Source organism: Humulus lupulus, chromosome 4, assembly GCF_963169125.1.
Source record: "Humulus lupulus chromosome 4, drHumLupu1.1, whole genome shotgun sequence".
Classification (NCBI taxonomy): domain Eukaryota; kingdom Viridiplantae; phylum Streptophyta; class Magnoliopsida; order Rosales; family Cannabaceae; genus Humulus; species Humulus lupulus.
The window spans coordinates 241,370,526-241,385,185 of NC_084796.1; the positions used below are offsets into that span (position 1 = coordinate 241,370,526).

The 14,660-nt window shown below is 30.5% G+C and overlaps 1 protein-coding gene across 1 annotated transcript; it reads right to left on the reverse strand.

Moving 5' to 3' along the window:
- Positions 1 to 8,748: 8,748 nt before the first annotated feature.
- LOC133831425 (small ribosomal subunit protein uS15) lies at positions 8,749 to 10,775 on the reverse strand. The gene is made up of 5 exons (XM_062261705.1): positions 10,619 to 10,775; positions 10,455 to 10,527; positions 10,219 to 10,357; positions 9,657 to 9,843; positions 8,749 to 9,029 (listed from the first exon to the last, which is right to left on the reverse strand). Exons 1-5 carry the CDS (start codon positions 10,639 to 10,641, stop codon positions 8,996 to 8,998), a joined length of 456 nt encoding a protein of 151 aa, XP_062117689.1. The 5' UTR covers positions 10,642 to 10,775; the 3' UTR covers positions 8,749 to 8,995.
- Between the last annotated feature and the right edge of the window lie 3,885 nt (positions 10,776 to 14,660).

Below are 14,660 nucleotides of genomic sequence, written 5' to 3' on the forward strand. Positions count from 1 at the left end.
CACCATGATCCACATTCAATTTCTTCTCCTTCTAAAAACGTAAGAAAAATACCAAAATCTATAAATCAACCATAAATAAATATGCATATATTGCATAATCGGTGAGTTTTCAATCAGTGAATTCTCTCTACATTTGCCAAGTGCACAAAACTTACTTGAAAATACTTTTTGAGATATATTGTTGTGTCAACATAGTTTGATATTCATGTGTGTGTGGAAATATGCATGATATACATTGAAAGTAATGTACGCGTGTATGATACACGTAAATTTAAAAAATATGTAACTATTTATATTTTTTTAAATTACTATATTATTATAATCTATAAAATGAATAAAAAATTAGATTAAATGAGAAAATAGATAAAGTATTTTTGAACAATTTTAATCTTTTAAATGTGTAAAATAAATAGAGTAAATAATAATATCTTGTAAATATTTTATTTAAATTTAAAAAATATGTAACTACTTACATTTTTTTAAATTACTATATTATTATAATCAATTTTAGAGTATCGCATCATCTCTACCGCCAACAACATATATAAATTATAAAAATATTGAAATTGTGGAATTTTTTATGAATTGTTGAAAAATATGGAATTGTTTATGAGGATAGATTCGAGGTTTGTTCCCTCACTTTGGACATGCTATTGGTATTTTTAGACATACTATTCATATTTTTGGCTTATTTTTTTCATATGCTTAGTTTGATTACAATGATTATGATAAAGTGGATTTGCAATTTGGAAACTTTTAAGTCTTTGGATCATGTTAATCCAAATAGAACTGAACCATGTGGGACAGATTCAGAACATTCTTCCAGCCAAACTATGTGTTCAAATGTGTCGAGATCCTGTTGTTGTTGGTACTCTAGTATTATTTATTATTGCATTCTTAGCCATAGGTATTCTATCTTTCACCCACAATATTATCTTCTCAGGAGACAAAAGCTTGCAATTTTATTTGATGTTGCTATTAGGGGTACTCTAATCCAATTTAATTAAAGATTAGATATTGGAAATGAGCATCAAATCCAATTTAAATTGGCTTCAAAATCCAATTTAATTATATTTGGGATTGGATCGGGCTTTTTTATCTTTTAAATTGAATTTTAATATTAAAAAGATTAACAAATAAAAAAAGTAAACAATATTTAGTAATGATACTACATTAAGACCTTAAAATTACCATATTAAGTTATGAATATGATGCCTTTACAACTGAAATATTAAGTTTACAATACAATCATTAAAATTTAAAACCGAAAACAACAACAATAACATCTCCAAAGTACTAACATAGCATCAAAACAACAATTATAATAACATATACTAAATGATAACCAGTAAAAACTACCATAATTAAATATACTTATATTTAAGTATATATAAAAATATAAATATTTTATATAAAAATTGGATTGGATCAGTTACTAATTAGATTTTAAGAGTATCATTCAACAACCGATTCAATCCAATTAACATTCAACTATTCAAATCCAATCCAATTACTCAGAAGAATTAGATTAATTTGGATCTTGAGCACCACTATAGTTGATGGACTGCTTAGTAAGGAACATTAGTCTACAAGGATTATTAGAAAAAACGGATCTCCTTTTATTAAACTCGAGCATTGTTATGGTTTAGTTGGACCATTTGGCTAATGAAAAGGAAATGAGTATAGCATATTCACGGTGTTGTTTGAGACTATTTCAATGAATTGCATCGCATATATAGTTTTAGCAATTTTCTAAACCAAACACGTATTTACATCTGCAATATGCAATATAGTTTATGACAATATTCCACATTCATGATAATTAAACATAAATAGTTTTTCAAATTAAAATTTTAAAATAATAAGATTGAAATACATATTCATAAAGATGCTAAGCGGTCTTTTTAAAAAAAATTATGCGGCATGATTTGAACAATAATTACAAAATCTTAAATCACAAATTGTAAGATCTTTTGTTGTTTCAACTTTTGGGAGGTTAATGCAGGTTTATTCAGAGAAGGAAAAAAAAAAAGAGTTGCAGCAACTAAAAGTAGTGCCAAAAAACAGATCAACATCTCCAAGTCAAATACAGTCAAAAATTACAAAGCACCATATCCAGAAACAAAAATTTAATTCATCTTCTTAGTTCATTCTAAACCAAAAGTGCTGTAATTACTATAGCCACCCTAAGCAACAAGGGTGTTGGCAGTTGTTGACTCGCTGCAAATCAATAAGACAAGCCAACATCAAAATTTTGTTATTGCATCAAAATTCACAAGGGCAGCTTTAATAAAAGTAGACAAGAAATGAGAGCTTCAACAAAATTGTTAGAGAATTCACCTTTCTCACACCAGCTTTATCTATAATCACAAAATCAACAAACAAGTAGACACAACATGCACTAATTCAAAAGGAAAATCAGCAAGAAAAAACAATAAAATTGTAGGTTTCTTTTACTGAAATACCCTACACCAGTTCACTTAAGCACTAAACACATAAATGGTTAGTATTGTCTTTTTAACTCAAGAAAAACAAATGGCTCTAAAAGTGCCACGATACTCCTTTATTTTCTTTCTGTAGTAAAACCTGTCAATCAAAAAAGGGGTCAGTTCATTTATTCAAAAGAGAGAAATCAATCTGCCTTCTTCGGGTACACTCTTCTCTCAAAAACCAGATAAACTTCTAGGGCAAAGATTCATAAACTGATCTCCTTTACTTTCTCTCTGTTTTTCTTATTTTTACACTTCTCTAACTATCACTCTTTTTCTTTCTTTGCATGAAACCCTCATGAGATCTAGCTCTCTTTTCTCTGGAACATCTTGGAGATAGCTCACGGATCTTGGAGAACTTTTACTGATGTGATGATTTTCTTTCCTTCTCTGCCTTTACATATATATATAGAGTTTTGTTCTGATGGAGGCTAAAGGGGGTTAGTTGTAACTGTAAATGAGTTAATTTTCTGTTGTAAGTTGTTGAGATTGTAAAAATATATGTGATGTGTAAGCTTATAAGGGGATTTAAAATAACAAAAGTCAACACCAAGAATTATAGAGGTTCAGCCCAAATAATTTGAGCCTACATCCTCTTTGAACTCTCATTGGGATGTTATTCTCTACACTATGAAATAGCAATAAAGATTACAACTTGTCACCACTAGAGAACTTCTACACTTGATGGATTACAATGCCTTGAACCCAAGCAAAACCCCAAGTACACTTGACCATGTACAAAGAAATCTCTCACCCAAGACCCAAGTGTTTCTCTCTCAAGCTCTCTCTCTGAAAAAGCTCTTATTTTACAAATGAAATATGTTCTCTTATCACACTTCAACAACTGAGATAATAAGACTTATTTATAGGGGATTTTATAACTGTCATCTAACTTAAAATATACCAAAAATAAACGCAGACTCATCTGGCGAAATGGTAGACAAGACTGGAAAAAAAACGTAACTTTGCTGATGTGTTCGGATATTTAAATGCGGACCAAAAATTCTAACAAAAATGTTATATTATATATAAACAATCACATTTTGCCCTTATTATTCATTCACCCTTTTTCCACTTTCCTAATTTTAACTAGCTAACAGTTTCAAAATTTTAGATCCAGTATAATACAAGGTTAGAAGTATAGCTAATCAATTAATGCACAAAATTATAGATAATTAAGCGAGCAATCAACAAACTAATAAACATTTTGAACTACATAGATAAACATATATAACGGTCGGTATAGATCGGATACCCGCGGCTGTGCATACGACCCATGGTTGGTGAGGTATAAGAGTTTCTTCAACCTTCTGGTTCCTGAGTGAGTCTTCTTCAAAAATCCTAGTCAATCAATGGAGCTTCTCGTTAATTATCTAACAAAGAAATTATAGTAAATGGCAAAAAAGAATCGCATCAAGAAGATAATGATCGTTTTATGTTGATTAACTAAACTGTTATTTTATATAGACTATTTTAAGGAATGTATAACTTCATATAATATAGTGGTATATGTATATTAGTTTTGTTTAATTATTTTTTATTTTAAAGTTAAATTAATTTTTTTAATTTTTTTTATTTGTAGTTGGTATATTATTTTTCAACTAGAGTATATATTTTTTGTGGTATGATATATGATTTTTTTTTTATGATATTTAGTTTCTATTTTATTATATATAATGGTAGTATATAAATTTGTACCATGGTTTATATATTTTAATGGTAGTATATAACTTTGTTAGTATAGTATGTACATTTTTTAGTAATAATTTTGTAAGTTTTTTTTGTATATTAATTTTCAATTCAGTATATGTATTTTGCGGTATGATAATATATCATTTAACAACCCATAAAAAACGAAAAAAAAATCAAAATAATTTTAAAATAAAAACTAATATACATATACCATAATATTAAAATATTTAGAATAAAATAGTAATTTGCTAAATGACATATTTGGTAATATGTAATATTAAAATTGTGGTTAGGCTATTTTACTACAAGATTAAAAACATGAGCATTTACTTACTTTCACACACTATTAAGACTCATTTTGCACTAAGCTCCTATCTAAAAAGCCATAATTATTTGTTTGAGTTTGCTAACCCTCTATTAGTATGGGTCGGGCTCATATACTCTTTTTATTAGGAATAATTACATCCGGCACCGTAATTTAAAAAAAAATTCGCTTTTTACGGTAAACTAAAATAATTATACATTTTACGGTAAAATTTGTTCTTACGTGCCGTATAACACATCCCTTCTCTCAAAATTTATTTGCGCCAAAGACCAATCCTCAAACTAATATATTATCCGTATATAAATAGTGTCTATATATTTATAAAATAGCTATAACTAAATAATTTTTGTTTGCTGGCTCCTTATAAACTTTAAAATAAATAATATATATTTATACATATATATGATAATATCCTACCTATCTTACTCTCTTTTTTTCCATCTTTTGCACTACTGTTTTTTTTATGTCTTTTTCTCTTCAGTCATTAATTCATAGATACTTTTGGTATGATAATAATAATAATAATTACAAATAAATTTATTTTACTTATAAATATTTAAAATATAATTATTAATATTAAATAAATATTATAATTTATTAGTATAATACTTACATAAAATATTATATATTTAATCAATATTATCTATTTTTTTATTAATTGTTACAATTTAAAAATATATATATATATGTTTCTTGTTCAATGCAATTTAACATTTTTGTATATACTAATTATAATATTCTTTTAGTTACAAACTTAGTTTTATATATTTTTGTTACAAATAGGTTAACTAAATTTACAACTTACTTTTTGAAAATATTAGTCACAAATATAATTTTTTTAGTTATATAATTAATTATGTAAACCATTGTTACAAAATTAAAAAAAAATTAGCAAGGAATTATTCTATAAATGTTGTCTACAAAAATATAAAACTTGTGTTACAAATCTGTAAAACTTGGTTATATATTTATAAATATTGTTTACAAAAATGTTTTTATGTAATTGGTTTACGCATCTGTAAAAGCATGTTACAGGTTTGTAACATGTAAATTCATAGTTGTCGTTGTCTGTAAAAGCTTGTTACATGTTTGTAACATGTAAGTTCTTATTTAGCATTTCTCTATCATATTGTTTAGGGTTGCTCAAGATCCAAACCAATCCAATTACCCCGAATCAATCCAATAATAAAAAATTGGATATTCAATTACAATTGGATTTGATTGAATTTGTAAACTTTTGGATATTCAATCATATTGTTTAAGTTGTTTTATATAACTATTAGGATTTTCGTAACTTTTGGTTACAATATTGTAACAATATGGAAAAGTAAATATTTTTCTATAAACTTTGGTTACAATTTTGTAACTACACAGAAAAGTATTACTATAAACTTTATATAATTTAAATATTTTTACAAGGAAGAGTTACTAATATTATAACAATGAGTTATGAGGTCGTAAAAATAAGTTCCAAATTAATAACAACGAGTTTCCAATTTCGTAACAATTAATTATAAGTTTGTAACAATGAGTTATCAATTTGGTAACAATGAGTTAAGCTTGTAATGATGAATTACCAAATGATTACTAAAATGTTAATTATGATTAGATTAGTTGCTAACAATTTTGTAAACATGAGTTATTAATTATTTTAAAGGGTTATTGAAGTAATCACTAATAATTTTGTGACATGTGTTATAAATATATTGCTCAATTACAAGATTAATTACTATCAATTTTGTAAATTTAGGTTAGTAATACTTTCAAAATTTTATAGGATTTACTATCAACAATTATGTTATTGCTTTTTCATATTTTTGTAACTACTTATTTATAATTTGATTTTCCATTCACTTTGTTATATTTATTTTTTTGTTACAACTTATTTCCATTTTAATGATTTTTTTAATTATTATCTTACAAAGTTTTTATTACTTTATATATAAGAAAATATTTATTATCATTAAATGGTTTTTTTTTTTAAATATAACGAATTTCATAAAAAATTATTTAATTAATATATTTAAATTCATATCATTATATATTTACAATTTTTTTTTATTAATGTTAGTAATTATATTTTATTGAAAATCAAAAATTCATTTCTTTGTTTTTATTTTGTGTAGCAAGCTTGGAGTATATAGTCTATTAATGTAGAATTATTTGTCAACTGAGTTACTTTTTCGGATTAACATTTCCTGTGTATACAACTTTCTACCGTATATATGTAAATATTTTCATTAACCGTATTTTTTGAATTTTTTTCCCGTATTAAGGTATAGTTGTAAGTTTCCTTTTTTATTATAATTATGAGAAAACTGATATTTTCATTTATACCACTTTTATATTATTTAAGCAATTATTTTGAACCTTGTTTTCACACCATAAATTATTAGCAATATCCCAAAATTTGATAAAATACCTACTATAACTATTATTGTGTGTGTTTTCTCCCATTGACACATAGCATAAATTAAGAGATTGTTTAAGGCTCCACGAGAGCTTAAGTCCAATCTTTTGTCACCATTACCATGGAAGGAGTGTATCCTACAAGAGCATTACCTCCCGATAACCTAGTCGGGAAATAACTCTCCAACAACCCTTCATGTTGTGACCAATTCCTCCAAGTATACGAGCACCCTCCTTTGAGGGAGAAGATTGACTGCCAGGTGTCAAGCAAAGAGGTGCTCTGGACCATAGACAACTATCTGACACCCAACTATTACATAAATCATGTTGTCGATCTCGTACAAGCGGCAAAAAAGATGTCTCACAATGCCACCTGGTATGGAAAAACTTGCAGTTGTGCATTTTTCCCAATAAAGTAGTGCACTGAGCTTCCTCGTATTGGGCCCACTGAGATACGTTGGGCCCACCAGCTTATTAAATACAAAATGCAGTCATTTATGCAAAAACAAACTTCATTAAGAGAGAAATAGTTATCATCGGCTCCAATTAATGAGCTTAATATTCCTAGTTGCCCATAATTCGGATTCCTAATATTTTTAGAGTAAGCATATATGCTGCCTGAAAACCACGAGAACTTGAGATTTACAAATTCTTATTCATAAATGCAAATGATGCGTGGATTAGAGTTAATTAATAACTTGAGCCACATAAAATCTAATATTTTTATTTATTCTTTTTTTAAGCTTTTCTCTTAATTTGGTAGTTGACCAAAAAACCGGTCAACAATTACCGTATATACCACCTTATAAAAAAAAGGATCATACTTTTCTTCACGTATGAAAGAGAAACACCCCTTCCATAAAATTCTCTAAAAATATATATATTGTAAAAATTCATATTTATGTTCCACCATAGGTAGAAGTTTCATAAAACTGTAATACTTACTTCTAAAATAATTTTTAAATAAAAGCCATGTCAATATCTTTGTTTCTATCTCTCTTCTAGTCATTTCAGTTTTCATTAAATGAAAACTAAAATTGTAAGTATAACATAATGATTATAATAGAAAATATTAAATATTATCCCAAAAAAATTAAAATGAGGCCCTAATCTACTAAAAGATATGGTCAAACCTGAACCATTAGAGGTCCAATATAAAATTTGATATTTTTATAACAAGGATATATATAATGGTATTTTCAAACTAATGAATCCCCTGTTCACCCGGAGGGCTTGTAAGTTCATCACTATATTTATTCATGTGTACACAATACATACAATTAAGGACGTCATAAAAACTATGTCAAAATGAGCTTTGCCATAATGACATGCCGTTTGGAAATGCATGTCAGCTTGGAAAGATGGTGGTTTAGGAGATCTTATAAAAAAAAAATTAAAAAAAAATCTTGGATTCTGATACTCAACGTTTTTTCTTGTTTGGCCGAAGAACTTAGTAATTTTGATTTCAAGTTTTTATTTTTTCAGTAATTTGTTGGCAAATCTGGTACTCTAGAAATGATGAGCCACATGATAAGTTGTGCCCTGCCCCTTGTGAAGATTTCAAACTGGCCAATAATGATGCGAGGAGAAGTCTGAATTCAGAGGAGTAATGATTAGTAGTACACCCAAAATATACACACAAACATTACACGTGAGACGTGTCAGTTTAGTAGTCACTTTAGTAGTCACTTTGTTTAATGTTTTGTATGCTTATTTTGAGTGCCAATGTCATTACTCAACTACAACTAGATGTGGATAGAACTTTGAAACCATATTATGAGCAAACAATTTGGAGCAAGGAACAAACCAGAATTTGGTGACTAAAAAAAAACATATAGCAATTTAGCTTTCAAACATATAGCTCAAAATTGAGGACAACTTTGTGTTGATAGATGATTCAAAGAAAAATATAACATAAATTAATTCTCAAGAAAAAGAAAAGAGAAAACAAGTGAAATTCAAAAAATCTTTCTCAAAAATTGACACAATAGCTTCTCACTAAAAGTGACCAAGCATTACACTAGAGCAAATGTCTTTAGTCAAACAGCTAGTATCCATACTTTTCCTGCGTAATACTCCTCTATGCAACCAGAGTGCTTGCAGTGGTCGACTCACTGCACATACAAGTTGAATAAAGAGGAAGTTTAACATCAATATCCAAGTCTTGGCTTATTAACACTAAATACTTCAGGAAAAGAAACAGAGATTAAACAAAGTAAACTAATAGTTTATCCAAGATGAACACAGCATAACCAAGGATGGTAAAGATAGTAACTGAACCCCCAAAAAAAACCAAAACCACCCGTAGGCATGTTAATATCATCAAAAAGCATCAACAAGCAGAAACTACACTTATTGAAAGAGATATATAATAATGCATTGCAATTTGCAAACAAATGAAATAAACCGAATGAAACCACGTGCCCGTTTGAACATTGTGGGAGAAACTACACTAATTAATAGAGAAATGTAATAATGCATTTCAAACATTGTGGAAACAAACCATGCCTGACTGACCGATTGAACTTTCCTATTTTTATCTCAAAACATGGCAAACAATTATAAAACTCAAGCTCCAGATAAGAAAATGTCAAACACAATGACACCTACTAAATTTGCTAAGTACAAGAAAAATAAAAGACAGTTCAGTTCTCTAATAAACAAATAGATATAAAGAATAATATTTCAGAAAGTAAAAACAAGTTATAAACTGGTAGACATGGAGAAACAAAAGTACTTACTACTTCCACACTGGGGGAAGCTTCTTGGTCTTCTTGTAGTAACGTGCAAGTCTGTGTATCCTGCTCTCAACCAAAATCAATCGGAACTTGGAGTCCTTGTCCTTCCTGTTCCTCTCGAGATGCTTCCTGATAGAGACTGCCTTCTTAATAAGATGATACAGATCCTCAGGAATTTCAGGGGCAAGACCTAACAAACAAAACCAATTTTATAAAAAACAAAGAAATCCAATCAACCAAAACATACAAACAAATAAGATATTTGCCCAACCAAAGGCTACAATCCCTTAATCATTCAATAACCGTATTCAGATAAACAAGAAAACAACCACCTCAATTACACTATAATCCCAATTACCCAAAATTAAACAAATGAAAAATTCATTATTTATTTACCTTATTCAAATGCTTAGCAAAGAGCTAACTAGACTTAATAATGTTCTACCAAAATACTTCAAAAAAAAACAATGAAATGGGTCGACAGTGACCGAAGATAAGGATCAACATTGACTGAAAATGAGGTTCTACTCTTGAGCTCATAAAACAAAACACTAAGAATGATTACCGTGAGCCTTGAGAACACGTAAGATCTTGCTTCCAGTAACACTCTTAACCTGAGCAATACCGTGAGAGTCACGAAGAATCACACCGATCTGAGATGGTGTAAGGCCCTTCTTTGCAAACTTGCAAATGTTCTCCTCAACCTAACACCATTATACTGAATCAATTAATACAGAAAAAAAAAAATATATATATATATATATATATTTGGGCTTGCAACTAACAAACTAATTAACATACATCTTGAGAAGAGATCTTGAGCCAACTTGGTGAAGTTCTCTTGTATGGAAGAGCTGAGGCTGAGATACCCTTACTGAAACCAGAATCCGAAACAGAAAATTACAAACTAATTGAACTATTTAGATAAACACATGTATATATATCGATCGGTACAGATACGATACCCGCGACTGTGCATACGACCCATGGTTGGTGGCGCAGAAGAGTTCCTTCGTCTACCTTCTTCTGGTTCCTGCCTGAGCCTTTCTCTTCCAAAACCCTAATCTAGCAATGGAGCTTCTTGGTACTTAAATAAAAAGCCCTAAATAGTTGTTATTTTGGGTCGGCCCGACTGTCTGTTCTTTATTTATATGGACCTGCCTCATGTACTAATTTTAGTTATTCACCAGATTTTTTAATTGTTTAGTTAGAAATGTACATTATTAGTATTATTTTGATTTATATCATTTTAAATTTATTTACTAATAAATGGTAACTTATATTCCATCACTTATATCTATGAGTGAGTGTGCAAAAATATGATTTTTTTTCAAAAAAAATAATCTATGAATTTATTTAAGTAGGGTTTTATTTTCCTATATTTTTTTTTATAAAAGTTGATTTATGTCATAGTTTTACTCTTATTCAAATTTTATTAATTTAGAAGGATATGCTTGTAATTTGATTATTACTTTTTTAGCTTATTAATTTTTTTTATATTTTTTATATTACTAATTTTATATTAAATTTTTCTTTGGTTGTGTTGACTAGTGATTTAGTCAACGACACGGAGTCATTAAAAACAATAAGAATCAATAAGCTGAATGTAAGAACTAAACGACACAAAGATTTTATAGTGATTCGGCCCCAAAGATTGGTAATAACCTACGTTCACTTAGTGATTTTATTGATGTAGACTTTGAAACTTGCGATCAGCAAACTATGATTCACTAAGTGTCACAAGTTCCAAACTTGTTCTCTCTTAATACAAATTATTCTCTATCTCTAAATGAATCTCATGAGTCCTATTTATAGGTTCAAGAATGTACATATGGGCCGATGGCCGAGTTCAAACTTTGTTACAAGCAAATTTGAATAATAAAATAAATAATAATAATTACACATAAAGGGGGTAAAATATCTGACTTCTAACTGTATTCTAATTTTGGCTTTGTTCCTACGATTAGAATTGGTCGCATATGTCAGTACATCTTCTTCCTTACTATTTAGCATATTTCTTGTACCCATCGAGAAGCTTACTGTTTCCTGGTCGTTGGTCGACTAAACTGTCATCACTAAACAGTCGTGTGTTATCCACGTGCGTCCGATCGTACCACATCATCAAGCAAATATATTTTGGGTAAACATTTGTCCCTCAAGTTTATTTTAATGCGATCAGCATTTAATAAACTTACTCGACCAACAATCTTTCTGACCTGTCACATCTGTCAGCACTTACTTCTTCCAAAAAATAAATAATTATGACTTTTACAGTTTCCCATAAACGATTCGACGGTTATTGTCATTTCCATGCAAAAACCCTCAAATCTCATCATTACACAACAAACACCTCCGGTCAGTATAAATACATGTGTTGACGCCGTTTTTCGTCAACAGATAAAAGAATAGAGCACGTAAACAATTTAAGACAATGGCCAAAAATAAACAAACGAATCAAACACGGTTTTTTACGTGGTTCAGCAGTTAAATCTGCCTAGTCCACGAGTCTCTGTTATTAATCTCAAGATTATCTCTAAACAATTCTTTAGCAATAATTCTCCAGAGTTTTCTCTCAAGGATTAGGATTTCGGTCCTTTACAATGGTGCATGCCTTCTCTATTTATAGAGAAGGGTGCAGAATACTATCCCACATATTTTGGGTAGTTACTCTTTTGTGAATACAAATAAATGGCTTTAAATGCCTTTAATCAGATAAAAAAGGAAACGTCCCTGATGACCAGGGAACGCATAAATGACTAAATAATATCCCACGATTCTTGGGGATTTACATCAATTAATGAGGATTACATCTCATAATTATTATACTTGTAGATATTCAAGGTGGTTATAGCGTATCTTCAAGGCTCCAGCATTTCTGGTCTCATGTCATTGTGCGAGCCACTGACATCTCCCGAGCTAACGTTTCTTTCGAGATGGGATATCGAGCTCAAGAACCATGCTCCGAAGTTCCTGAAGATGAAGGTGTTCTCGGAGCTACCTTTCGAGATCGAAGTCATTTCGAGATCACCACACTCGAGATCATACATCATACTTTGCAGGCTCGACTTACAATCCTAGATTACTCTAATCTTCACGAGACCATTTGTTGCGAACTCAGCTTTCGAGGTCATATTTACTATGGCTCGAAATCTGGGTATAACAACATGCCCTTTCACTTCTTTTCATTTTTTACCTATACCTTCTCTCTCCTCAAGAACACTCAGAAAAACCTCCAAGAAAACCAGCATCCTTAGTCCGATCCGAGACATCTACGATCAACTTCAAGCATCATCCTCGTGTTTTCTTCAACAAATCCATTATTCAAGTAAGTTTTCGACTCTATTTTCTTACTATTTCGTAGCAATTTTCACGCATACTGACATTGATTTGCACGTTTCCACAACCGAGTTCACATTGTTCTTGGAAACTTTTTTGGATAATCGCGTTTAGACAAAAGTACATAGAATAAGTATGCTAGAATAGGGATTTTCGACAGTATAATGTACAAGACAATGTGTAAAAAGAAATAGGGAGTATATTTATGCGGATTTTGGGTCCAAAATTGAAGTGAAAATTCGATTTTTGGTGTTTTGGGAAAACTGGGTTTTTCCTGCATATTTTCAAAGTCGAAAAGTTTTTCTAAAAAAACTTTTCAAATTCGCTTTTTGATCTGTTTGTCTGCCTTGATCGTATGTTTATTATATTTTTATCAGGATACTACTGGTCGTCTAAAAGCTTAACTTTTATACACGAGCAGCGTTGTCTTTGCTTTTTTCTTTCTTCTATCTATTGGTCATAGATTCTCACTTCCCCTTAGCTCTTCTCAGATATTCATGCATGATCCCTGGGAGGTGAGAGACCAATAGACGACGATCTTCTTGCTTTGCTGCTCGAGGATCAAGAACAACCTTCTCTGCCTTTTTCTGAGCCTTCGGCCTCACACCCAAACCCTACGACCAGTCCTCCTCACAATCAGTCGCAGAACCAATCGAATATGGGTCATGTCAAACACATTTCTCGTAGAAAAAAGAAACCCACAAACTCTCCTACCAACCAACCCGCAGCCAATACCGAGGGTCCTTCAAGCGATCCTCAACCTTTAAACTTTTCACCACCAGATATCTAGCCCAAAGCTCGTCCTCGTGATGCCCCTCAAGCAGAGGTAGGCTGGTACATCGCCCCTCTTAGCATCATATCGACCAGGATGGTGGCCAAATATCCCAAGAAGTACAAGCTTCCTGGGATTACTCTATACAAACCTACACCCGACCAGAGGGCAAACGTGCCCGGAGGCGCCTAGTGGAGGTATCATATAGAAGCGGGGGCAATCTTGCCCTTGCACAACTTTTTTCGAGGGGTGGCCAATTATTTCGAGGTCCCCCATTTCCAAATAACTCCCAATGGATATAGAGTACTTTCAGCACTCTATATCACATATAACCACAAAAAATGCCCTGTGCCTACTCCTCATGAGATCAACTTTCTGTTCAATCTCAAATACAACCTCAATCAGAACAACACAGGGTTCTTCCATTTCTACCACTAGGAATCCGCTTGCACATTCCTAAGTGACATAACATACAAGTTCAATATAGGAAGGTACTTCCGAGAGTACTTGAATTGATTTGGATTCTGAGCACCCCTATTGCTGATGGACATCTTAGTAAGGACCATTGGTCTATAAGGATTATTAGAAAAAAGGGATCTCCTTTTATCATACTCGAGCATTATTATGCTCTGGACCCTTTGGCTAATGAAAATAAAATGAGTACTAGCGTATTCACGGTGCGATTTGAGGCTATTTCAATGAATTGCACTGCATATATGATTTTATCAATTTTTTAAACCAAACTCGTATTCGTATTCGCATCCGCAATATGTAGTATAGTTTATGACAACATTCCACATCCATAACAATTAAACATAAATAGTTTTTCAAATTAAAATTTTAAAATAATAAAATTGAAATACATATAAAAATAAATATATTCATAAAGATGCTATGTG